This window comes from Gobio gobio, assembly GCF_949357685.1.
Source record: "Gobio gobio genome assembly, chromosome: 24".
Lineage (NCBI taxonomy): Eukaryota > Metazoa > Chordata > Actinopteri > Cypriniformes > Gobionidae > Gobio > Gobio gobio.
In genome coordinates, this window is record NC_137120.1 from 42,341,064 (window position 1) to 42,366,567 (window position 25,504).

General features: G+C 37.1%; 2 protein-coding genes across 3 annotated transcripts in view; both read right to left on the reverse strand.

The window, feature by feature from the left end:
- LOC307120889 (uncharacterized protein) overlaps window positions 1-25,504 on the reverse strand; it is a 678,898-nt gene that overhangs the window by 591,175 nt on the left and 62,219 nt on the right. The window lies entirely within an intron of this gene.
- LOC307120884 (uncharacterized protein) lies at window positions 4,132-24,027 on the reverse strand. Of its 2 annotated transcripts, none has more exons than XM_079808106.1 (5): window positions 23,911-24,027; window positions 14,640-14,963; window positions 9,691-9,996; window positions 8,957-9,076; window positions 4,132-4,859 (listed from the first exon to the last, which is right to left on the reverse strand). In XM_079808106.1, exons 2-5 carry the CDS (start codon window positions 14,758-14,760, stop codon window positions 4,852-4,854), a joined length of 555 nt encoding a protein of 184 aa, XP_079664232.1. In that variant the 5' UTR covers window positions 14,761-14,963; window positions 23,911-24,027; the 3' UTR covers window positions 4,132-4,851. The 2 variants fall into 2 exon arrangements, with proteins under 2 accessions (XP_079664232.1, XP_079664231.1); XM_079808105.1 differs by lacking the exon at window positions 23,911-24,027 and adding an exon at window positions 15,253-15,554 and having other exon boundaries at window positions 4,160-4,859.

Genomic DNA, 25,504 nt, shown 5'->3' on the forward strand with positions numbered 1-25,504 from the left:
TGCCATATAGTACTATATCTTAACAGGTTCTGTATATGGTTCTGTATATGGTAGCGGTGCTATATAGCAACTCAGTCATCCCAAAGAACTGCTGAGGAACCTCTGAAGAACCACTGAAGCACCCAGATATGGTGCTATACAGCACTTAAAGTGGTTCCCCTATGATTACGAGCCAAATAACTTTTAGTGCCAACCCGCCCAATTGCTACTCAAAACAAGCCCAATCGCGTTTGATTGGGCTTGTTTTAAAAAACCAGTAAAAATCACATTTGGAGGTAAAATATGTGTTTTTTTTGGCATGGTTGCCTACTAAAATTCGCATTCCCGGGGCTAAATATCACATAATTGGGGTCGCTTCATCCCGGGGACATGAAAAACAGCCCGCGGCAAAACCACAGACTTGGCCTCACTGCCGCTGCCTCGCTAGCGTTGCTGAGAGAGATGAGACGGATACAGTGACGTAAGACTGGCTCTGTTGTGGCTCTCAGCTTGTGGAAAAGCAAACCGGTTCTTAGAAGCTCCTCAGTCAAACCAACTATGAACTGGGACTAGCTCTGGCTCTGAACTAGCTCTAGCACTGCCTTGGTGGAAAAGGGGTATAGCACCATTTGTTTTTGAGTGCAGAATGAGGGCGGAAAACATTCCAGTGTTCCCGCTTTGGAGAAGATCCAAACCTGTGGAAACATGTCCTATCGTGCAGGAGAACTGCAGTAACTGCTGGAGTGACAGACTAAAGGTCTGGACAGGTTTTTCAGCTTCATGGGCAGTTCTCTGAGATTGTGAAGCTGTTACTGAATCTTCCACAGGTCATTGTAGGACATTAACTGAGGACAACTCAGTGTAAAATAAATAACTAAAAAAATACTTTTTTACATTCTGCTTTAGAGGTTCTCAACTGGTTTCTATTCCAGACCCAGATTTTGTTAATAATACTGTGAATACTAAATACTAAAAAATACTAAAATACAAACTAATTGAAAGTAATAATGCTAGAAATTATATTACAGGTTAATTTACAGTATTACAACCAGCTGCATATTAATTATTAACATTAAACAGGCTGAATATTAAACTATTTTAGTTTTAAATCTAAACCACTTGTTTGTGTTCTTTTTTTGTTCAAAATTAAAATAATAAGTGACATCATGAATAGACTTGGTCAGCGTGGTGTCATAGCTGAGGGCGTGGCGTGGGGGCGGAGTTGTGTCATAGCTGGAGGCGGAGTCAGCGTGGGGGAAAACAGTGCATTCCCCACAATGTAAATGCATGGGGTAAACCCAGTATAGCCAGTGTAGAATCACTTCTGCCGCTGGACAGAGCAAGATCTATAGAAAAACTGAGCCGTATTGGGCCAGATTGTCCGTACAGTATCTGTGACTGATAAACGACCCAACGGAATGGCCAAAGGTGTCATTTTCTCATCAAAATACAGGCAGCTCCCACAAATATTACTTGCCCACTTTTACTTTCCATGAAGACGTTTATTCAGTGTTCCTGAATTTAATATAGGCCTATGTATTACATACATTTAATGTTTTAAAATGATCATAAAACTTGTGCTATGAAATGTTTTTCTGAATATGCAAATGGCGTTTGTTTATGTGTTTGTTTGGGCTAGAATAAAGACATGAAATGTGCAGAGTCTAATGTCAAATGTTAATTTACTGCAGTACCACGTTTAACAAACATTTGTCAAAAGCCTAAAATCCAGTGATATGATGAGCTGGCATCAGTGACACGGTTTAGATAAAGTTTAGACACCCATCAGTGTTGTCTTGTAGCTTTATCTGTTTATTGATTTGGTTTTTCTTGTTAGTACAGCATTACTATTTGGAGTTGACATGTCAGTGTCACAACACTATTCTCAAATACTGACAATAGCAACGTTTTTGGCTTTTTTTTTTAGCATCTGTCATCTAAAGACTGTGATTTATGAAGTGGGCTATTATGACGTGTAATATTTGGGGGAGCATGCATGAAAACTGCTTTAATGACAAGTTGACAAGTTGAGTCATTTGAACATTTCCAAACAGTTTTTTTGTCTTATCCTGAATCATTATGGTACACATATAATACGTGTTTATATTGGGACTATTTTAGTCCCTGCGTGACTCATCATGTACATAAACAGAGAGAAGTAGATCCGGCTGCAATGTTCTTCCGCCAGACGCACGCAGTTCTGTTTATTAACCACTAGAGCACCAAAAGTCACGGACTGCAGCATGATTGCAAATGTTATACTGATCTTGTTCAAAAGTCCAATAAACAAGTTGATATTGTTGTGAACTTCCTTTTCCTCGTTTGAAGAAGAGACCAAGAGATGTTGGGATATCTTTCAAGCAGACGTTACTCTTTATTGAGACACGTGCTGTTCTTCGCTGCAGTCGTCCAACAAGTCTAACCTTACAGTACAAATAATGCAATTTATCTACATTTCAGGGGGAGGGATTATACAGCAGGGGAGGAGACATTCAAACAAAGGAATGCAAATGTTGTATAGGTAAAAGTACACACCTCAGACATAACAGTGTCACCCGTCCTACACTCTAAAAAAAAAAGGTTCTGTATGGCACCAAAAATGGTTCTTGGCTCGTAATCATAGGGGAACCTTTTTTAGTGCTATATAGCACCAATTCTGGTGCTTCAGTGGTTCTTCAGCGGATCTTCAGAGGTGCTATATAGCACCTTAGTCAAAGAACTGCTGAAGAACCTCTGAAGAACCGCTGAAGAACCACTGAAGCACCAGAATTGGTGCTATATAGCACTAAAAAAGGTTCCCCTATGATTACAAGCCAAGAACCATTTTTGGTGCAATCTAGAACCTTTTTTTTTAGAGTGTAATTCAATCAGCATAACCGTGTCATTCAAATGCATAGGTGCTAATCCAATCAGCCAAACGATATTGTACTCTGAGCTTGTTATGCTAAATGGTCAGGAAGGGCATAAAGACAAAATACTTAATGTCTCAAACATTACACTGCCTGACTTAATCTCCTTAGAATGTCCTCAAGTTTACCTCAAAAACACAATATAGATAATGTTTTCAGTTATATTCTATTACATTGGAACCTAAATATAACAATTTATTAATTTGTAATCCCACAATATTAAGTGACTTAACGTTTTAGCCAATACTATCTATTTCGTGAAAATAGTTTCAAACAAAACCACACCTGGGGCCTCATGTATAAAACTTTCCGTAGATTTCATCCTAAAAGTGTTTGTATGCACAAAAGCTAGATTCATAGGCTATACACGAAAAAATTCTGATTTATAAAACCATGTGTACGCCAGAACCTGCGCAAAAATCCCATTATAAATACCCGCCAGCAGAAGATCCACCCGACATCACCATATATCATCGCATATTCCCATTCATATGATACATGTTGAACACTGTCAAAAATATTAGATACGGACTATAAATGCCATTGGTGCCTTACACCGTATACATTGCTGAACATCATCCAATATCCTTTTTATATTTTAGAATAAATATATCAAAATTTTCATAAAATACTTTCTCAGATACATTTTTTTAAATAAAGTTGATTCATTCATTTCCACGGGCCAGATGCTATTTTAAATTCAAAATATTTAGTTCATTTTAAACAATTCAAATCAAATTCATGCAGTTTTGCTGGTAATGTGAACATATAGGATGTTTAGGCTATTTGGAATCGCACAAATCTTACCATTTTCTTCAAGTTGTATCCTTCAGTGGTATTTTTCATTGTTTTGTGAAGATCTTTACGCTCCGTGTCAGTGCAGCTGTGGTTGTACAGTAAACTGATCATCATCCTCACTAAAACATTGTCATAACATGAGTTTAGTTTAAAGAGGAATTATTGGAATTAGCTTATATTTAAAACACGATTGTCACAGGGGAAAATGATCAAAAGTTGCACATTCTCATGTCTATCTAAATTCATATCATGTTTAAATGTTTATGTTAAAATCCTGAGTAATAACTTTATTAAACTTCAGTGCATATCGCCATTAATGAAACGGGAACATTAACTCTTTCCCTGCCAGCATTTAAAAAAAAAAGTTGCCAGCCACCGCTAGGGTTTTTGATCGTTTTCACAAAAATGTAATGACCCATAAAGAAAGAGCAGACCTTCTGCTTTTAAACAAAACAAAACAGAAACGTTTTATTCTCGCTTCAAGCATTCCTTTTTTTTTATCAGCACTTAAATATGGGCAAGTTTCATACAAAAAAGCAACATTTTGATCAAAAAGCTGAGAAAATCACGTTTTTGTCACATACTGCATCCAGATGAGATTCAGAGCGATGTTCACACACAGATGGAGTTCATCAACACCTCAAGAGCTCATCCTGGGCCCACAGCTCATTCAGAAACATCAGAAGGTTTTGATTTATGATGTTTAATGTTGATGATCATGTTATTTTACATATGCGTCTGCTTACATTCGATCGCTTGTTTCTGCGTCTGGTGTCAATAAAAGCTTTTCTTTGACAATCAAGGAAGTTTTCAGCTCTGAAACTTACAGGATATTCTTATATCACGATTAACTTTTATATATCAAAGACTTGATTTCTCAATTCATCACACCTTCATACAACCTTATTTACCCATGAGCAGCTTCTTTAGTGCACATACAATCAGAACAATCAAATAAAATCAGCATCTCTAACTAATGAATTTACTATTTAAATTAACATTTAAAGACAACATTTCTATTTTAATTTAAGAAAATGACAAAAGATAATGCAAACATTTAAAACGATTAGAAAACAAATGCTCTTATAATGGTAATCATATCACCCTGTAATGGCAAAGTGATCAGAAAGTGCTAGTGTAGAGCCCTGCTATGTCATCTTCTTCATTATGTTTCTGTAAGAAAACACAAAAGTAAAAATCAGTGTTAATGAACAGATGTGAAATTGGAGAAAGAGTTAAATCTTTCAGAAAATAACAATTACACATGAAAATCCATCATTCAATAAAGCAGAAAGTATGTTCTGCTCCCAAACTGTCATTTTGCCTGAAATTTCTCTTTGAAGAAAAATGTTTTTGCTACATTTCAGACAGAAGGAGCACCTCTCGTCGAGGAGCATTCAAGTGGGATATATAAAAGGTTTTATAATAAATATGGTAAAAAGATACATAGAGGGTTTAGATCACAATGCACAAGGGAGAAGCCTCAAGTCTTCATGCATATCAATCTGGAGCATACGATCTGCACACACAGACCTGTGATCATGCAATAGGGGTGCTCCGATTGATCGGCTATCGATCGCTCAGCCGATAATCGCTTTGATTGATCCGCAGTCTCTATAAAGGCTGATCTCATTAACCAATCTCTTGCTGACAATGATGTGCACCAGGCAGGGGCGAGGCAGGGGGGGGCCCTTAGAAGTCAGTTTTCTATACATACATATACATGCACATTTGTATAGCATTTATGTACAAATAAAAAAGTTCCTGTGCAAAACTAAACTTGTAGTTAGGCACTGGTTTGGTATTAAAAAAAAGTCGTTTTCATGCTGTGCAGGGCCCCACCACCCCTCTCGAATCAATGTACATGGTACGACCCGCAGCTCAGGTGCTTCTGCTGCTGGACCTGCGGTGAATCAGTTAATGAGACACGGCACGGGAGCTGGAGTTAGCCGTGATATGAACTAGGAAGACAGGGGAAGAGTCATGTCTTTCCTTAAGAAAGGAAAACTAGGGGCTCAAAAACGAAATTAGATCAAAGAGAGAAAGGCAAATGAGGGCAAGCAGTTGCTCACTCAGTTTTTTGAAAAGAAAGGTGAGCTCCAAATGCATCATCGAGCATTGACATTGTTTTAACATAAATATCTACTCCAGGTAGAATAGCATACATTTATGTTCGTACTCTATTTGAATAATATACCAATACTTTGTAGTATCACACCCTACATAACGAGCAAACAATATTTCTGGGTAAATAACGGAGTGAGAAGGAGGCGGAGCTGGGAGCTCAGGGCCGGCCCAAGCCCTTATGGGGCCCTAAGCAGAATTTTATTTGGGGGCCCCTTGGTGCCACCAATACGACTGACTATTGTCAGTTCTTGATAATTGGCACAGTCATTATCAATGTTAGTAGTTGTAGCTGTGCTGCTTACATCATGTCTACCTGTCATGTTTTTACCCTTATACGGTTTTTAATTGTAACAGTAGCAAAGACACAAGAGTGATCAGATGTTGAATCGCACTTTAATATTCAAAGTCTTACAGTACTACAGTTCAGACTGGGATATGTACACTTAAAAAAACAAACAAAAAAAAAACACACATATATATATATATATATATATATATATATATATATATATATATTTTTTTTTTTTTTTTTTTTTAAAGAAGCCTCTTCTGCTGAATATGCTCACAATTTTTGCCCCAGAATTATTTGATGAATAGAAAGGGCAAAATAACAGCATTTATCTGAAATAGAGAGCTTTCAAAGAATCCTAAAAACAAAAAAATACACAACTGTTTTCAAAACTGATATTATTCATAAATGTTTCTTGATCATCCTCATATCAGAATGGTTTGTGAAGGATCATGTGACACTGAAGACTGGAGTAATGATGATAAATTCAGCTTTGATCACAGGAATAAATCACACTTTACTATATATTCACATAGAAAACAGCTATTTTAAATTGCAATAATATTTCACAATATTACTGTCCGTTTTTACTGTATTTTTGGTCAAATAAATGCTGCCTTGGTGAGCAGAACAGACTTCTTTTAAAAACAAGAAGTTGATGGATTTGTTTAAAAAGTTAAACAGCTTTTATTTTGGCAGAAACACGCAGGAAGACATTTTATTCATTTATAAATGATTCTCATTACGAATTTGGGAAGATGTTTGCAGCATGTTGCGTTCCCATGATCATTTTGAGCGACTCGAACATATAGTAGGCTACTTGCAGAGAAGCATTTACTGTGAACAGAAACTGGAAGCTATGCTGTACTCCATCCAAAACATGCAGCACGTCAGATAAGATATTCGCACTAAACCATATCACATTCTCAAAATTCTCATTCATAAAAAGTTTACCGGGCAGGCGGGCAACTGACGTAGCACCGTTTCAGCGCTGATTTTTCTCGCACTTTGGACTTTGAACCCTGGCTAACAAGCTAATAGTGTCCAGCCAATGGCGCTGCGAGCTTGTGCAGCGCTGTCAGAATCAATCCGTGCATATATTAGAACACTTTTTTTTTTTTTTTAAAGTGCAGTTTATCTAGTAATTGTTTAAAGGTCCCGTTTTTCGTGTTTTTTTTAAAGCTTTGATTGTGTTTACAGTGTGCAATATAACGTGTTCATGTTTCACGTGTAAAAAAACACAGTATTTTTCACACAATTTACTGATCTGTACAGGGAGTGCAGAATTATTAGGCACGTTGATTTTCTGATCATATTTTTTTTCCAGGCACATTTGACCAATTCCAAACCACAGTAATCCTAATAACTACTATTGATTTAGTATTTAATAATGTATAAGTGATATATAATTGTTCATGAAGGCTGGAAATGAAAATCACCTTATATTCAGGTGTGCAGAATTATTAGGCATGTTTTCTTTTACAGGTAAATTGAGCCAAAAAAGAGATTTAACTCAGACTGAAAAGTCAAAAAGTATTAAATGCCCATGAGAAGGATGCAATACTAATGCAATACTAGACATTGCAGTTAAGGCATGACCATTGGACAGTGAAATGCTCGTTGGGTCAGCAGGATCAGACAAAAACAGGTGGTGAAGAAAAGACACCTGTTAACTGCAAAAGAATGAAGAATTAAGGTGAAGAATTAAGGGTGAAACCATCAGGAACCCTTTAGTCTCCAGCGCCACCATTTTCCAAAGCTGCAACCTACCTGGAGTCTCCAGAAGTGAAGGTGTCAGGATCTCAGAGACTTCAGTTAGGTAAAGAATCCTAAAAAATGACCCCCACTAGATAAGAATCACAAGCTGAAGTGTTGTAAAATACATGAAGAAGGTTTATTTATAGGCTTTATGGACAGATAGGTTGAGAGTGACTCTTGAAGGACCAGCACCACATCCTCTAGTACCACTGTTTGAAGAATTCATCTTCCAGAATCTCGCAGTACGTTTTGGGAGTTCATTTTTAGTCCATCTCTGCAAAACGGACTTCAGGATTAAAACAGCGTGTCTGAGGAAAACTGATCAAAAGTCACACGTCCACATGTCTGTCTAAATTCATATAATTTTTGTGTAGGCTAAATTCTGAGTATGACTTTACGTAATTTCAGTGCATATTGCCATAAATGAAACTGGAACATTAATGTAAATGTGTTTATCAAAATAAAAACAGAGTTTTAAATTGTTCTTACTTCATTACTTTTCTCACTCTATACAGTAAAAGAGTTTGTACACATGAGTTTGCCTGCAGGTGCGCAAATTTTCCCATCAAGTTTGTTTTTATAAATCACAACTTATGCGTCGAAAGTGGCGTACACCTCTTTCAGGGCCTGTTTTGTGCATACGCATCGGTTATAAATGAGACCCCTGTTGGTATAAGTATAACAGATCTGTGTGTTTGCTCTTAAAGTGACAGCAGCCTAATAACCCTGATGTTCTGTGTCATTAATGCTGCTCATTAATTACTGCTCCACACTGAATAACTGTTTCATTCATACAGTGAACACTTTGCTATATTTATTTTTTACATTTGATTAACACATTTCTGTTGAATAAATCTATTGTACCTGAAAAACATAGTTTGTTTAATTAATATTTTTTGTTATATTGAATTTGTCCTATTGTTTGTACTTCTTTTTCTTATTTTTAATAACAGAAATGAGATAAAATAACACAAAAAAATGATATATCATTATTGTGAAATAAAGTTTCTCATATCGTAAAATGTTAATTTAGTCATATCGCCCAACCCTGAAATGCTGAAACAGAAAGACTGGTGTGAACTGCAGGAATACTTGCCGGGTTGTGGTTCTTCTTTACGGGTCTTGATAATCCAGAACACAATCCCTGCTGTAATTATGGCCGGCAACGACACCACACAAACTACCACTGGAATAATATATGACTTGTGACTCTGTTCTGTAATAAACACACAGAAAACAGAACATACTGTACATTAGTCCTGCCAGTCTGAGATCAACCCGAGACACAAGACAGCAGATCAGATCAACTCATCTAAAACACAACTGGAGATACTCTTAAAATAGTTAAACTGTTTATCTTGATGTGATGCTGACCTGCCTTTGGTCAGAGAGTTTCAACACCAGGTGTTACAGTAATGGAAGCTCTAGTATTAAACAATGACATACTCAAATATTGTCAAGTCAAGTCAACTTTATTTATATAGCGCTTTTCACAAAGTAGATTGTTTCAAAGCAGCTTCACAGTGTTAAACAGGAAAATAATGCAGCATAATTTTATTCAGCCGCATAGCCACTCCGGAAAAAACGCTGATGTCATCAGCCCATCTCAACCATCACACAGCGACAGTGTGGGCTTTAGATCAATAATTCGATCAGTAATTTAGTTTAAATGATTAATTTAGTTTTAATAAAGATGTTTATTTGAAAAATTTAGTGCTGATTTTTTTAATTTAGTGCCCCATTGTGTTGAGGTTATAGCTCACAATAATAAACCTACAAAATATCCCCATCAGTACAGGTCAGGAGACAGTAATCTCAGCTCTACTGTACCTGCACATGTGTGACAGAGATGGCTGATGTCCAGATGTGTGGTGTGGTTTGTGATGGGATTGTTGAGCACACAGCTGTAGGTGTTGTTATCCTGATATTCCACCTCCAGAGGTAGAGAGAGACTGATGCTGAGATCAGACACACTGATGCTGGACAATAAACTGTTTCCTTTGTACCAGGAGAGAGTCACATGACTCACATTCACAGCTGAACACACCACTGCACATCTGGACTCTGAGGAGGAGGAGGAGGAGGATGAAGGACACTGTGAAGAGTAACTGGAAATGACAGGAATGGGTAGAGGAGCTGGAAAACATGAAAGAACATGCAGGTTTTATCTCAGTATTATTATAAAATCCATTGCAAAAATAAGACGATACAGATGTTTTCAGACGAGGCATAATAGACACTGGATCCGTTGTCATTTAGGAAAGATTGCGTGTGTGTTTGAATCGAGATCACGATCTTTTAATGATTACTCGTGCAGCTCTAATCTAAACTAAGACACTGATTGATCATTTGAACAGCTATTGTGCATATATTTCTTCTCGGCAGCAATTTTGGGCATTTTAAATATTTAAATTCAGCATTAATAAGCATAATATGTACGATTTTTAGTAGGGGTGCACCGATCCGATATTAGGATCGGATATCGGCCGCGATACTGACAAAATAGCTGGATCGGGGATCGGAAAAATTAACAGATCCACAAGCCGATCCAGGTGTTTTTTTCCGTCGCAGCAGAACCTACGTCATTCGTCAGCTTCACGTGTGTCGCAGGCTAGAAGGGAGGGAGCCAGAGAGTCGGCTGTGTGGAGGAGATATTTCACGCTTGCCACGCCAACTAGTTCGTCGCTGTTTCGAGGGTATTACTGCAAAGTCAGGGTCTTTCCTGCATTGACATTTTTTTGACGGCCAAAGCCTAATTTGATGAGTTATTGTGATTTACGAGTGATGTAGAACAGATGCTGCGCTCGTGACTGAGTGACAGAGAGACCGATCTGAGAGCTCCTCCCCCGCGCGCGCTCTCTGGGTCTTCAAAATAATCAGTGTTCGCTCTCATATTTCACATATTCATCCAAATCAAAAGCTCGGAAGACCGAAACCATGTTGCACGTGACACATTCGGACAATTTTGTCCTTGAATTATCACTGGGTGTGAATTGCGCTCAAAAAACATTGACTCTTCTCTGACCAGCTGACATAAAGCATACTTTCAATAAGCGGGAGACAAATTATATCCAGTTATGAAGTGTTTTCTGTGTGTTGACATCTTTCTCGATGTTCTAACAGACGGGATTCGCACACAACGCGCACACAACTAATGTCCGATTCGTGACCTAATGACTCCTTTGAACCGAATCATTTTAACGACTGGCCAGAACAACTGATCTGTCCAACACTGAACTCATGAACTCAGTTTATTAATTTACTCAGAACGCAACTGAAATGAGAACACAAGTGTGCTTACCCATTTTAGCAAGAGTGGGTAGTAAGAATTATTTTTAATTATCAACAGTATTTCATCTTATTTCTGTTGACAATGTGTAGTAAAATAAATAGGCCTAGCCTACAATCATTTAATCTGGAGTGAGGTGAAACCAGAACAAAGTTGTTATTAGCTAGCTGAAAATTTTTATTAAATTGCATATGGTAGAAAATTAGACTATTTGTTAATTTGTAATGCTACTTTTTAATATTGATATGATTATATACCAAAACAATTATCTGTAGTGTAAAAAATGTTTGGTAACTGTCAGATTACTATTGTATGTTTGACCAATACACTGTTTTTTGTTTCCACTGCTACATTTTATTTATTTAAAGAAGTTAGATTACATTCTATTTTAGATTTGAATGCACAATTGTTTTTTAAATAAATAAGAATTCAACACCTTACATACATCTGTTATTTTGTCTTAGTTATGTTTAGTTAGTAAAGTCTGGTGCCTTTAGTCTCTTCAAGGAAGGTATAAGGTGGAAGATATACAGTTTATTATTAATTCAACAATATATCGGATCGGTATCGGGTATCGACAGATACACAAAGCCCAGGCATCGGTATCGGTATCGGGACTGAAAAAGTCGGATCGGTGCACCCCTAATTTTTAGATCAAAATATTCAAAAACCACTAGAACAGTGTTAGATATTTTATTGACTTGTGTACATTATCCCAAATGTTTCCATAATGTTGAATGAAATCAGCCATTTTAACCAGGACTTCGGGGTGCGTCTCAATCGGCTCTAGTTCAGTAGTCAGGGCACTGATTAAGACATATGTAAATGGACTGATCCCTGATCAGTGCCCTGACTACTGAACCCACGCTGTCTGCACGTCGCTGTCAATAACGTCATGTCCACACATATGCAACGGAAAGAGCGGAAGTGGCCGACTGCACCATAAGCTTAATAAAAGCCCAGAGAATGGTGTGAATCGCCGGTGTCTGAGCATTCACTCCCACGAGACTCGACCCGTCCTGCTTCAAGCCACCGTGACGGTAATAAAACTTGAATGCATTCACTCATTCATGAACATGATTTCTGCCGTCCATCGGCTGTGGAGCTGAAGACAACAACTCCCATGATTCCACACTCATTCACGGCATCATCAAACTACACCTTTGTTATGAGTAAGCAATGTTTAAAGGCAAGGCAAGGCAAGTTTATTTGTATAGCACATTTCATACACAGTGGCAATTCAAACTGCTTTACACAGAAATGAAATAAAAATATTCGTAAGATAATTAAAACAGTTATAATAGGAATGAAAATAAATACAAAATAAATAAAATATTGAAAGATAAAAATAAAGAGTATAATTAAAAATAAAAATAAAAACAGGGTTAAATTTAAGCATATGAATTAAAATGCAAGCAGTTCGGACAAAGCACGTACAGTGGCACAGCTCCTTCAGTAAATGCACAGCTGAACAGATGTGTTTTGAGTCTGGATTTGAAAGTGGCTACTGTTGGAGCACATCTGATCTGTTCAGGAAGCTGGTTCCAGCTACGGCTGGCATAATAGCTAAAAGCAGACTCTCCTTGCTTTGAGTGAACCCTTGGTATTTCTAATTGACTTGATCCTGATGATCTGAGTGATCTGTTGGGTTTGTATTTAATCAGCATATCTGCAATGTATTGAGGTCCTAGGTCATTGAGTGATTTATATACAAGTAATAGTACTTTAAAATCGATCCTAAATGTAACTGGAAGCCAGTGTAAAGATCTGAGGACTGGTGTGATATGGTCATATTTTCTGGTTCGGCTCAGGATCCTGGCAGCAGCGTTCTGTATGAGCTGCAGCTGTCTAATGGTCTTTTTGGGAAGGCCGGTGAGAAGACCATTACAATAGTCCACCCTACTGGTAATAAAAGCATGAACGAGTTTCTCTAAGTCTTGCCTGGAAATAAAGCATCTAATTCTTGATATATTTTTCAGATGATAGTAAGCTGATTTAGTTATTGCTTTGACATGACTATTGAAGCTCAGGTCTGACTCCAAAATCACACCAAGATTCCTGACTTGATTTTTTTATTTCAGACCTTTAGCCTCAAGATATGCATTCACCTTGAGAATTTCATCTTTGTTTCCTAATGTAGTGATTTCAGTTTTGTCTTTGTTTAACTGAAGAAAGTTTTGGCACATCAACTGTTAACTTCATCAATGCATTTACATAGAGAGTCAATGGGGCTGTAGTCATTAGGTGATAGGGCTAAGTAGATCTGGGTGTCGTCAGCATAGCTGTGGTAAGCCATTTTGTTATTTTTCATTATTTGGCTCAGTGGCAGCATATACAGGTTGAATAGGAGTGGTGCAAGAATTGACCCTTGTGGGACTCCGCATGTCATGGATGTCCACTCAGACTTATGGTCACCTATACTCACATAATAACCTCTCTCTTCTAAGTAAGGGTATCATGAGCCTTCTAAGTTAATTCACCCAAAAGACTCGCTGATTCATAACGCTCCGAAACCGCTGAATCGATTTGCTGATTCATAACGCTCCGCACCGCTGAATCGACTCACTGATTCATAACGCTTTGAACCGCTGAATCGACTCGCTGATTCATAACACTTTGAACCGCTGAATCGACTCGCTGATTCATAACGCTCTGAACCGCTGAATCGACTCACTGATTCATAACGCTCTGAACCACTGAATCGACTCGCTGATTCATAACGCTCTGAACCGCTGAATCGACTCACTGATTCATAACGCTCCGAACCGCTGAATCGACTCACTGATTCATAACGCTCCGAACCGCTGAATCGACTCACTGATTCATTACGCTCCGAACCGCTGAATCGACTCGCTGATTCATAATGCTCTGAACCACTGAATCAACTAACTGATTCATAACGCTCTGAACCGCTGAATCGACTCGCTGATTCATAACGCTCTGAACCACTGAATCAACTAACTGATTCATAACGCTCTGAACCGCTGAATCGACTCGCTGATTCATAACGCTCTGAACCGCTGAATCGACTCACTGATTCATAACGCTCTGAACTGCTGAATCGACTCACTGATTCATAACGCTTCGAAACTTCATGATGCCGTGTTTTGAAATCATCATCACTATCTTATTTAGGGTTTTTTTGTGCACAGAAACTATTCTCGTCTCTTCATAAAGTTATTGTAGAGCCGCTGTAGTGAGATGGACTTTGTATCGACGTCTTTAGTGTCTTTTAAGGGTCTTGAGTAAAGTTGAGCCAATGGAGGCCTTTCAGAGCATCAGATTTACACTAAAATATCTTCATTTGTGTCTGAAGATGAACGGAGGTCTGACGGGTGTCCAACCACATGAGGCTCAGTCATTAATGACACAATTTACAGTTTTGGGTGAACTAACCCTTTAAGGAAACTATTATTCAGCACACTGAGTTTAGCCTAGAATAAATAAATAAAAAACGATATCATTTGTGACATTCATAGAGTTTACTCACCATAGACAGAAACACTGAATCTCTGGTATGAAGTTCCTCTGCTGATGACGGTCAGTTTATAGAGTCCAGTGTGTTCAGATCTGATGTTTGTGATGGTCAGAGATCCAGTCTGACTGTCCATCTGGAGTCTTTTCTCAAATACTGTATTACTGTCATATATATAGATGTTCTGTCTGTGAATTTCAGCGATAAGAGTCCCTCGAGGTTCAAACTTCCACAGTATCTGATCATCTCTCTGTACTTCAGTAACATCAGAGTTTAGAGAGACAGAATCTCCCTCAGTCACTGACTTCACTTCATCACCATCAGCACACACTCCTGATCCTGAAACACATTCAAACTAAGTAATGTCATAACAAACAAACAAATAAAGTGCGTTTTATTGAATTAAGTCAGAACATTTAAAATAACAACAACAAAAAAAGTTGAATGACAAAGTATTTAATGAGTCCAAACATGTTTTCAGCTGTGTAGCCTATTCTACATATGCTGGGCTGCAGGGGTATCCATCATTTCAGAAGTGAGAAGCACAGAATATCAAGTGTTATACCAGTTTTTTGCATATGTATTCTACATTCAGGCTGTTCCAGTCGCGGTATGAGATGAAACTCACCGTTTGTGATCAGAATGCATAGACAGATGAAAGCAGTTTCTAAAATCATATTCCTCAAGAGATGAACGAACACTTTCTGATAAATAATGTCCTCATAGCGCTGTGGAGAACGGGCTTTCAAACGGATTAACGACTGTCCTCTACAAAACGTAATGCCATAACCAGAACAATACCACGAGACATATTAATTCAAAGCAAAAATACAAATTGACTAAAGTAAATAAAATAAAACAGACAAGAAAAAAATTCTAACAAACAAAAGGTCATGGGTGCCATTTTATACAGCATCAGTGTTAGTTAATGGTGGCCCAACCGGCCAAACCGGTGTTACGAGATTTTTGGAACTCATTTGAATATTGAGTTTCTCGGGCATGCGCGTAGAACTGAGAATTTTAGTTCTCGCTCCTCCTTGTATCTCAGCAGGTTTATTGTTTCAAGAAAAGGTCAAATGAAGGTACGCGTTTACGACGTATTTATTGGTTAGCAAGTTTTGTGCAGTCGTAGGCTATTATATAATTGATCAATCTGGGAAAGAAAAGAGAAAGAAAGAAAACAGAGACACACCTTACACTTCACTCTCTCTCTCTCTCTCTCTCTCTCTCTCTCTCTCTCTCTCTCTCTCTCTCTCTCTCTCTCTCTCTCTCTCTCTCTCTCTCTCTCTCTCTCTCTCTCTCTCACACACACACACACACACACACACACACACACACACACACACACACACACACACACACTACGGTGATATCAGATGCACCGCCACACCTTTGACTGAAGGCTACTCCCTGAGCTCGGTAAATCAGGTGAAGTGGACTTCGCCGACAATAATCACTAATTTGGAACGCCCTGCAACGTCATCAAAGAAAGGCAACGACGGTTTATATAAACCATATAATAAGCATATACATTTACAAAAACACACAGTATAGGCTATCTAAAACATATAATCAAAACATTGTCCATTAGTTTTATTAGTTTACTAATAACCTGTATTGACTATGAACAGATCTGAAGCTGCACCTGTCATTCAATATGAAAATACTTTGATTTGGTTAGTAGGCTATTCTTAATGGTCTTTAGCGTCTCATCTCGTGCGCTTTCTTTCCCACGTGCAGCTGCACAGTAAACATTCCTGAGGTAAATAAAGTCAAATATAAAACATGACAGCCCTCAGGTGCTTCTCAACACTTTTAATGTGTTTACATATTCATAAAATATAATATACGAATGTAACATTTATTGCCATAACCATTCATAAATACTCTAGTTTGTATAATAACTATGAATATTCAAATGCATTTGTAAACTCCTTAATCGCAGAGCTGTTTAAAAACTCTTCCAGCAACGGCTCTGCTCCATCATTAGTTCAGACAGGTGATGCACGCGACGCGCAAAGACATTTGGGTGATTTTCACTCTCTACTTCCTGTGAAGTGATGTATCGATGTTCCCTTCTTCCCTGCGCCGTTCGCAGTGCCCTTCGGACTGAACATGTTCGCTCCCTTTGGATTGGAATCTCACTTCAGATGGCAGAAAACCCTCTGAAGTCCACTTCGCAGTCCACTTATGGTCGAATGGAACGCGCCCAGAGTTAGAAGTTGATAAAGATTTATAAGATAAAGGGTGGGTTGGACCAACAAGGGATAATCTGAAATCTAGATTAAATCAAGGTTTATCTAAATTCTGTTGCACCAAACTTTAAAATTAGTTTAAAAATAAGCAGCTTAACATTTAAACTATCATTTTGATTCTGGATTTAATTTATATTTAAAATAGATTAAATCCTTCTGCTCCATAATTTTAAACTCAGATTTAAATCTCAATCATGGATTCATTTTAAACTTACATGTGAGGAGGTTTAAATAAAATGGCGTGCACCTGCAATTAAACTATATGGTCTCCGAGAGGTGTTTATTACTAATAAAACTGAAAAAAGAAGTCAATTGAGCCGTCAGAATGTGATGGTCGTGGCGACCCGTGAGTTTACGCCTGCTATCGAGTCCGGGATGCGGATCCGTCACTCATCTCGGTGCACCTCGGTGTCGGACAAACAAAAGAAGAGAGGAGTGTATTTAGCATTAATTTTAGTATTGTTGCTGTCAATGGCGAGGGGGCGAAAATTAATAAAAAAAATTGAGGTTTTAATCGCAGGTTAAATTCTAATCCCCGATTTATTAATCTGGGTTTAAAATTAAGTGGTGCAACACAAATCGATTTAAAATAAAGCCTAGATTAACAAATCCTAGATTAGCTCTAAACTGAGCTTAATTTAAATTAAATGGGGCGGCAGTGGCTCAGTGGTTCATGAAGGTTGTCTACAAACCGGAAGGTTGGTGGTTCAAAAAGTGTCGAGGTGTCCATGAGCAAGAGCTAACCCCAGCTGCTCCCGACGAGCTGGATGTGAAGCAAGATGTAAAGCGCTTTGGATGGCCATGGGTCTGTTGAAAGCGCTATATAAATGCAGTCCATAATTTAATCCTTGTTGGTGTAACCCACCAAGAGCTTTAATTTCTAAGTCTTCCATGTCATGGGACCATGTTGTCATTAATTGTCCATTGACGTTTCATGGTATAGCCTATAGGTATTGAGAAAGATGCAGTTATTAAAGATTACTAAATAAATGCATTGTTTATTTTGACCATGATTTCGTCATGATATTCCCTCTGTGCTGGGGACAGTGAGCGAACAGAACAAGCTGTTGATGTCTTTAGATATCAGAATAACTCTGAAATATGAATATCTTCTGCAGAGAGAGAGGTCATGTCAACTCAACACTGGGTCTAACACGCTGTGTCATGTTCTCATCTTGTAATCATCATTGAATACTGTGCTAGTGGTTTGCAGTATAAGAATGCATTATAATCGCCCCTAATCCTTGTTAATGTGCATAAAGACTTCATCCTAGTCTGTAAAATTGCATATTTTAATATTAGAAACAGTGCTAATAATAGTGTGTTAGACGCCAGATATATTATAATGTATGTGTCTGGATAATCAGGATTTTTTATTTTCACGTTTCTCCCAAACAAAACAACATTGACAGTACTTGAGGTTGTACTATAAATGAGTCGATTAAATGTATTTATTTATTAATTAAAATAAATCAATGATAGTAATAATTTTGTATTAATAATATAGCTAGGCTACTTCTCAGTCTTACAGACACAGATGAGAAAGATCGCATTTTATTATCTTACACTGTAAAGGCACATTATCACAATAGTAAACAACATATCACACAAACGACAAGAAAATCGCAGCAGATTCAAGATATGTCGAGCAGCGTGCACAATACTGACACAAAGAATCCCTAACCTAAACTTACACACCTTTATAGCACATCCTTATAGAGATCGCAGCACTTTATTGGATACAGTTGAAATGAATCGAAATTAAGATCTTTTATTTTTGTTAAAAGCGCATGTTCTAACAGCAATCTTTATAATTCTCTGGTGAATGTTTTATGGTCAACCATAACTATTTGTCCTTATCAGGCAAAACAATTAGGTTTGTTTTACATGCACTTTAACTAAAAAGAAAATCATACAATTGTAAAGACCTTTTGCACGCCCTGCATGGATGATTTCTGCAGTAATAGTGGGAACATGTTTCATCGTCACCAGGGCACTTAAGATAAATCTGAGCTCTGGCAACAAGAAACAATTTGTCAAGTGATGATTTGTCAAATAAATTGGTTAAACTGGTTAAACCAATTGAATCTGCCTTTAAAGTGTGAGAATAAGCCTGCCCTAAAGCAGCGGTTGGGAACCATGACCCGCGAGCCACACCTGTGGCACACCGAACCAAACGGTCCTTCAATGAGTCCAAAACCACAACCATTTAAGCCCACTGACCACTATAGTTGCTGCAGTGTATAGTTATCATTTTCCTTTTGTAAGTATTTTTCTAGATATTATCCATGTTTTATGTCTCAATGACCAAATAAAGGATTTCAAGTGGAAAAAAAGGTATTCACTTCCTTCCTGTTTGTATTAAGGCTGCCAACGCCCTACCCCTACTTCCAGGAAGCAAGGCAAACCCTCCCAAAGAAAGGTCATTCTCATGTTACTAATAAGTATTTTTTTGTTGACATAAATATATATCTTTATATATATAGCCATAACCACCATACCCACTGAGGGGGACAATTAAATAAAGTTGGATGTATTTCACCAAAATGTTGTTCTTACTTTCACTATTTCAGTGAATCTGCAACATCTTTAATCTTTGAAACAATCTTTATTGTATAAAGTGCTATAATTATATAATTGATCAATCTGGGAAAGAAAAGAGAAAGTAAGAAAACAGAGACACACCTTACACTTCACTCTTAATTCACTAGTGGTCTAGTGGTCACAAGTCACTAGTGAAACATTTCTGGATGCCCTGCATTGAAACCAACAGTCTCATGGTAATGTGTCCCTATTTGCATTTTAGGCAAATTGATGGCGAAATTGTATTATGATCACTTGAAACTGCAGCTCAAAGCTGTTATTAAGTCAAGTCAACTTTATTTATATAGCGCTTTTAACAATGTAGATTGTTTCAAAGCAGCTTTACAGTGTTAAACAGGAAAATAATGCAGCATAATTTTATTCAGCTGTATAGCCATTCTGGAGAAAACGCCTTTCTTAATCTATTAAATAGATTAAGAAAGGTTTCTATTAATACGGCTTAATAGTATGAAACACTCTACAAAATGATCAGTTAAAACCCCAAATGTTAAAGCTATAACAAATCTATTACTGAATGAGAAGCACAGAAATATGTAGAAAGGGGCAGTCATTTTCATCTCACCAAGTGAATAAATACAAACTACCCTGGTCACAAGCCAACCTTTCTTCCCTTTTAGTGAGTAAGTGCTAAAACCTCTCTTCCCTCATTGCCTTTCCTCTCTCACTGATATGGTCATAAACCGGTTTTCACTTCCAAGACACACTATATTGCCAAAAGTGTTGTGACGCCTGCCTTTACATGCACATGAACTTTAATGACATCCCATTGTTAATCCGTAGGTTTTTTTTAGTCACAATGACAATTTTTTCAATACTTTTAACAATTTTCCTTAACTCTTAACACAGTTAGCACAACTTCTGTCTGTGTAGGCTATACTATTAACACATTTATTGTTGCTTTTGCACAAAATGCATACAGTTAACACAAATTGAACTTCTTTTACACACAAGCTCAACTAATACCAAAACAATGGATTTTTACTGCCAGATTTACCAATGCTTTAACACTGTACGTCAGAACAGATAACACCATGTTCTAAATCCAACCTTATACACTAAAGTAAAAGTGAACAGCTGTTTATATTGAGAATTGAAACACAAATATATCCCCTGTATTTTATTCCATTGTTACTGAGAAACTGATTGAAGTTATGAAGTTCTGCAAAAATATAAATCACAGCTGATTCCCATCTAGGAATTCAGGTGTCGATGTTCTTTCAGTCACATGACCATATGGTATACCATAAAAGAGGACATCTTTGGGCTCCTCTTACTATAAATATAGAGCAACACAAAGAAAGTCAGAAAAATGCCTTCACGAGGGAGAGGAAGACGAGTACCAGGACAAGGGAGAGGAATGGGACAAGGGTGAGGGAGAGATTGAGGATTTCGAATGCATGGTGGCGCTCAAAGAAGGGCCAGAATTAGGGTAACTGATGAAATAAGAGATACTATCATAGATAGACCATGTCATAAACCACAGGCCATCAGAGGGGCTGGTGAATGAGTACAGCCAAATCTCAGTGGCATCCATTATCCAGAATTTTCCAGAAACCAACTGGATATTGTATAAGGGCTTCTCCTACTGCAAAGTGTAAATACTTTTACCATGTATTACAGTGACTGTTTGCCTCTGGTCTCTAATATGTAACTGTATTTTGTCTAAGGATTGTCTAATAAAACTGAAGGGCATTCTATAAAGCTACTCTGAGATGGGTCATTCATTTTTTGTATTGAATTTCTGCAGCAAAAGAAACAAAATGCATGCATTTACTGAACCCAACAAAACACAAATGTGGAGAGTCTTCAAACGACACACAATCTATGATCAATAAAATATACTACCTATTGTATAAGGGCAGACCTGACACATAAAATAATGCAGTTTCTGTAATTCCATCTAGTATTAGTGTTTTTATGACATTGTGCTATGATTGACTAAATGTTTCTGTTGGAAGAGAACATGTGTTAGGGTTTTGGTAGACATAGTGCATTGTGTTAGTGAATTATTATATTTTGAAAATTAGTTTTGGAGTTTAGTTTACAATGAGTGATTTTGAGCATGAAATTAATCGTTTTGGCAATAGCGTGATGTAGGTGTGTTGGTGGGTTAAGAATTTAGGAAATTTGTTAAAAGTGTTGAAAAAAATGTCATAGCGATTGTAAAAAACTGTAATAATTTCAGAAACTGAAGGAAAATGACCTCAGGGCACATTAGATAACCAACACACTAAGCCTGTGACTTTAGGAAGACTTTTGTTCTACCATGATTTCAGGGTAATTCCTGGGATTCGATGCCTTTTGTATCCCCAGTAAAGATCATGATCTTACTGCATTCAAATGTTAAATAATATAAATGTTGAAGCTGTCTTAGTCATAAATAACACCATTTGAACAACCATTTTGAAGTTGATTCAAAAAATAATTTGAGACATTTTCAGCATTTTGAACATCATATATCACAATTTTTCCTATAACCAAATTGCAGTATGTTTCTTTTATTAGCTGAAGAGATGTGTAATAATATACACTCACAAGACGCGCCAGTCTGTAGCGGACAATCACACAAGCGAAGACGGGCAGAAATATGTGTGCGCTATCAGTGTGGATATACAAAGAGTTTAATGTCTACATATATTCATAAATATGAACATATATTATTATAGCATTGACTGATGAAGGTCATAAAATAGGTCATACCATGAGCAATTGATACAGGCTAGAAAACCATTTAAGAATGTGTATTTATTGCATGGATGGAGCAAGAACATAATGTAAAGTGTATGTTCATAGAAACCTTGCCCTCTTTGGTTTGCTTTAATGTTGTTCAATTGATCACAGTGTTTGTGCACTGAGACATATCTTCGTCAATTCTTCCATCCCGAGCACATAATCTAATGTTGATGTTCTGTTTTTTATTCATTTTTAATTTATATGTAGGCCTACTGCCACTGTTCAAACTGAGAGTTAGGGTTTGATATAAACAAGAGGAAATTTTATATCCTTGTGCTTAAGAAACCAATGTTTTCCATCTCAGATCTCCCATAACAAAACAAAACTCCACTGCATAAATTCCTTTTAATATATATACTGGGAAAAGCACAACACATTACGGACAATTATGGTCCTCAACCACAGCTCAGTTAAAATGTGATATAAGGTACAAATATTGTCTTTTAAACTCTATCACCTTAACATATCTTTCTATGTTGTTTCTTATTTAAGTTTCTTTTAAACTTTAAGATCAATTTAAGGGTAAAACTGCTACTCTCCAGTACTTGAATTAAATATAACCATTGCCAAATACATTTCTCCTAAACTGGAGCATTATTTGAGTGCTCTGCGTCATGCATCAGAGAGTTAAGATAACTCATTATAACCCAAAGCCAATGCATTCAATCAAAACAAGCAAAACACTTGTAGAAATCACAGCATGTAGCTGTAGAACAACACATATCTCATATTTATGGTCACATTTTGAGCTGGGATGTGTCTTGTCAATACATAGATTAGATTTTTGTTATGTACTGCCACCTAGCTGTGAAGAACAGCCCACCACGGAAAGGGTTAGTTCACCCAAATACGGTCATTTACTCACTCTCACCCTGTACAAGGTTCTGTTGGACAGATATTTTTAAGAATGTTGGTAATCAAACATTGACTTTTTTCCTACTATAGAAGTCAATGTCTACAGTCAACTTTCTGGTTACCAGCAGTCTTCACTCTTCTTCCTTTGTGTTCAGCAGAATAAATACTCTCATTCAGGGTTAGTAACAACATGAGAGTGAGTAAATGATGACAAATTATCCGTTTATGGGTGAACTCTTTAAAATATATGCCTGCTTACAAATGAAAATACTGTGTCTTTCTCAAAAAACAGAAACACACCTTTTATACTTTTTAAAAATTGATTGCAGAAAATGCATAAATGTCGTCACATTAAAAGGCAGAAGGACTGCTAAGAACACACACACACACACACACACACACACACACACACACACACACACACACACACACACACACACACACACACACACACACACACACACACACACACACACACACACACACACACACACACACACACACACACTTGCAGACATCATTACACCCTCGTTCTGCCCACATGAAAAATACTATAGTAAATTGTAGTAAAATTACTCTAGTAAACACTATAGTGTTTTTGAACCGTTCTATAGTAAATATACTACAGTAAATTAACAAAGTGTAGTAAATACTATAATATACTACAATATACTACAATTGACTGTAGTATCTTTACTAAAGTATGGTTCAAAAACACTATAGTATTTACAAGAGTAATTTTACTATAGTATACTATAATACACTATAGTATTTTTTCATGTGGGTTAAACGTCTGTCCATTACAGAGGAAATAGATTTAGCTCACAACTCTTCCACACCTGGTTTGTTGAATTGAATCTGGTTCTGCTGAGATCAAGAGGAGAAAATGTTCTCTTTTCACAGTTTATATTTCCTTATAAGCTTCGACTGCAACCACAATTATTTACTACACAAGGAATGTAGGATACGATCAACAAAGCTTTGAGCCTTCCGTATTTAAACTTGCCCAAACCTGTTTTCAAACTCAGACCAGCAGAACAGGTTTTATATCAACTCAAGCAACACATTGGAGTTTGAACTCTACCATAATCATTAGATATCAGACAAAAGCAGAAAACACATCAAAAAAAGCATGAGTTTACCAGTTCATTAAACACATTTATCATCATCACTAATTCTGTTAATAAAGTTCATAAATGTAAAATTCACGGTTGAGAAACAGCGCATATATAAATCACTGTCACAGATTTGCGACTTAAAGGCTCATATTCATAAGATTTACTGGACATTTCCATCATCTCCATAACCAACATCAACAAACAACTTTTTGTACTTTCCTCACTAGTCTACTCTTGACTAACCGGATCATGTCCAGATACATCAAAGGTATTTCTAGACAGAGATGCATTATTTAGGAACATCATAAAAAGACACCTAATAATATTTGAATATATTTTACTTTATATTACAGTTTTTTACAATCGCTATGACATTTTTTTCAACACTTTTAACAAATTTCCTAAACTCTTAACACACCACCACACCTACCACACACAATTGGCAAAACGGTTAATTTCATGTTCAAAATCACACATTGTAAACTAAACTCTAACACTTATTTTCTAAATAAAATAACACACTACAACAATACACTAACACATGTTCTCTTCCAACAGAAACATTTAGTCAATCATAGCACAATGTTATATAAAAACACTAACACTAGATGGAATTACAGAAACTGCATTATTTTATGTGTCAGGTCTGCCCTTATGCAATCGACTGTATATTTTATTAATCATAGATTGTGTGTCGTTTGAAGACTCTCCACATTTGTGTTTTGTTGGGTTTAGTAAATGCATGCATTTTGTTTCTTTTGCTGCAGAAATTCAATACAAAAAATGAATAACCCATCTCAGGGTAGTTTTATAGAATGCCCTTCAGTTTTATTTCATTATCAGCAATCACCATGTTGACAATAGCAAGTTCCGGTTCTTCATTTAGGAGCTTTCCTCTGCCCCCTGAGGGAGGTAGATGTTGAATCCTTAGAGGGACAAAATACAATTAGTGACCAGAGGCATACAGTCACTGTAATACATGGTAAAAGTATTTACACTTTGCAGAAGGAGAAGCCCTTATACAATATCATACCTGTTGGTTTCTGGAAAAAAATCTGGATAATGGCTGCCACTGTGTCCTGGCTGAGATTTGGATGTACTCGTTCACCAGCCCCTCTGATAGCCTGTGGTTTATGACATGGTATATGATAGTAGGTCTTATTTCATCAGTTACCCTAATTCTGGCCCTTCTTTGAATGTCACCATGCATTCACCCTCCTCAATTTCTACCTTGCCCTTGTCCAGGCATTCCTCTCCCTTGCCCTTGTCCCATTCCTCTCCCTTGCCCTTGTCCAGGCATTCCTCTCCCTTGTCC

Coding starts and splice junctions, on each gene's coding strand:
- LOC307120884 (XM_079808105.1), bottom strand. CDS start 15,301: ATGATTTTAGAAACTGCTTTCATCTGTCTATGCATTCTGATCACAAAC. Junction 9,997..14,639: donor ATTCAGTGTTTCTGTCTATG/GTGAGTAAACTC, acceptor CATGTTTTCCAG/CTCCTCTACCCATTCCTGTC. Junction 9,077..9,690: donor TCTCTGTCACACATGTGCAG/GTACAGTAGAGC, acceptor TGTTTATTACAG/AACAGAGTCACAAGTCATAT.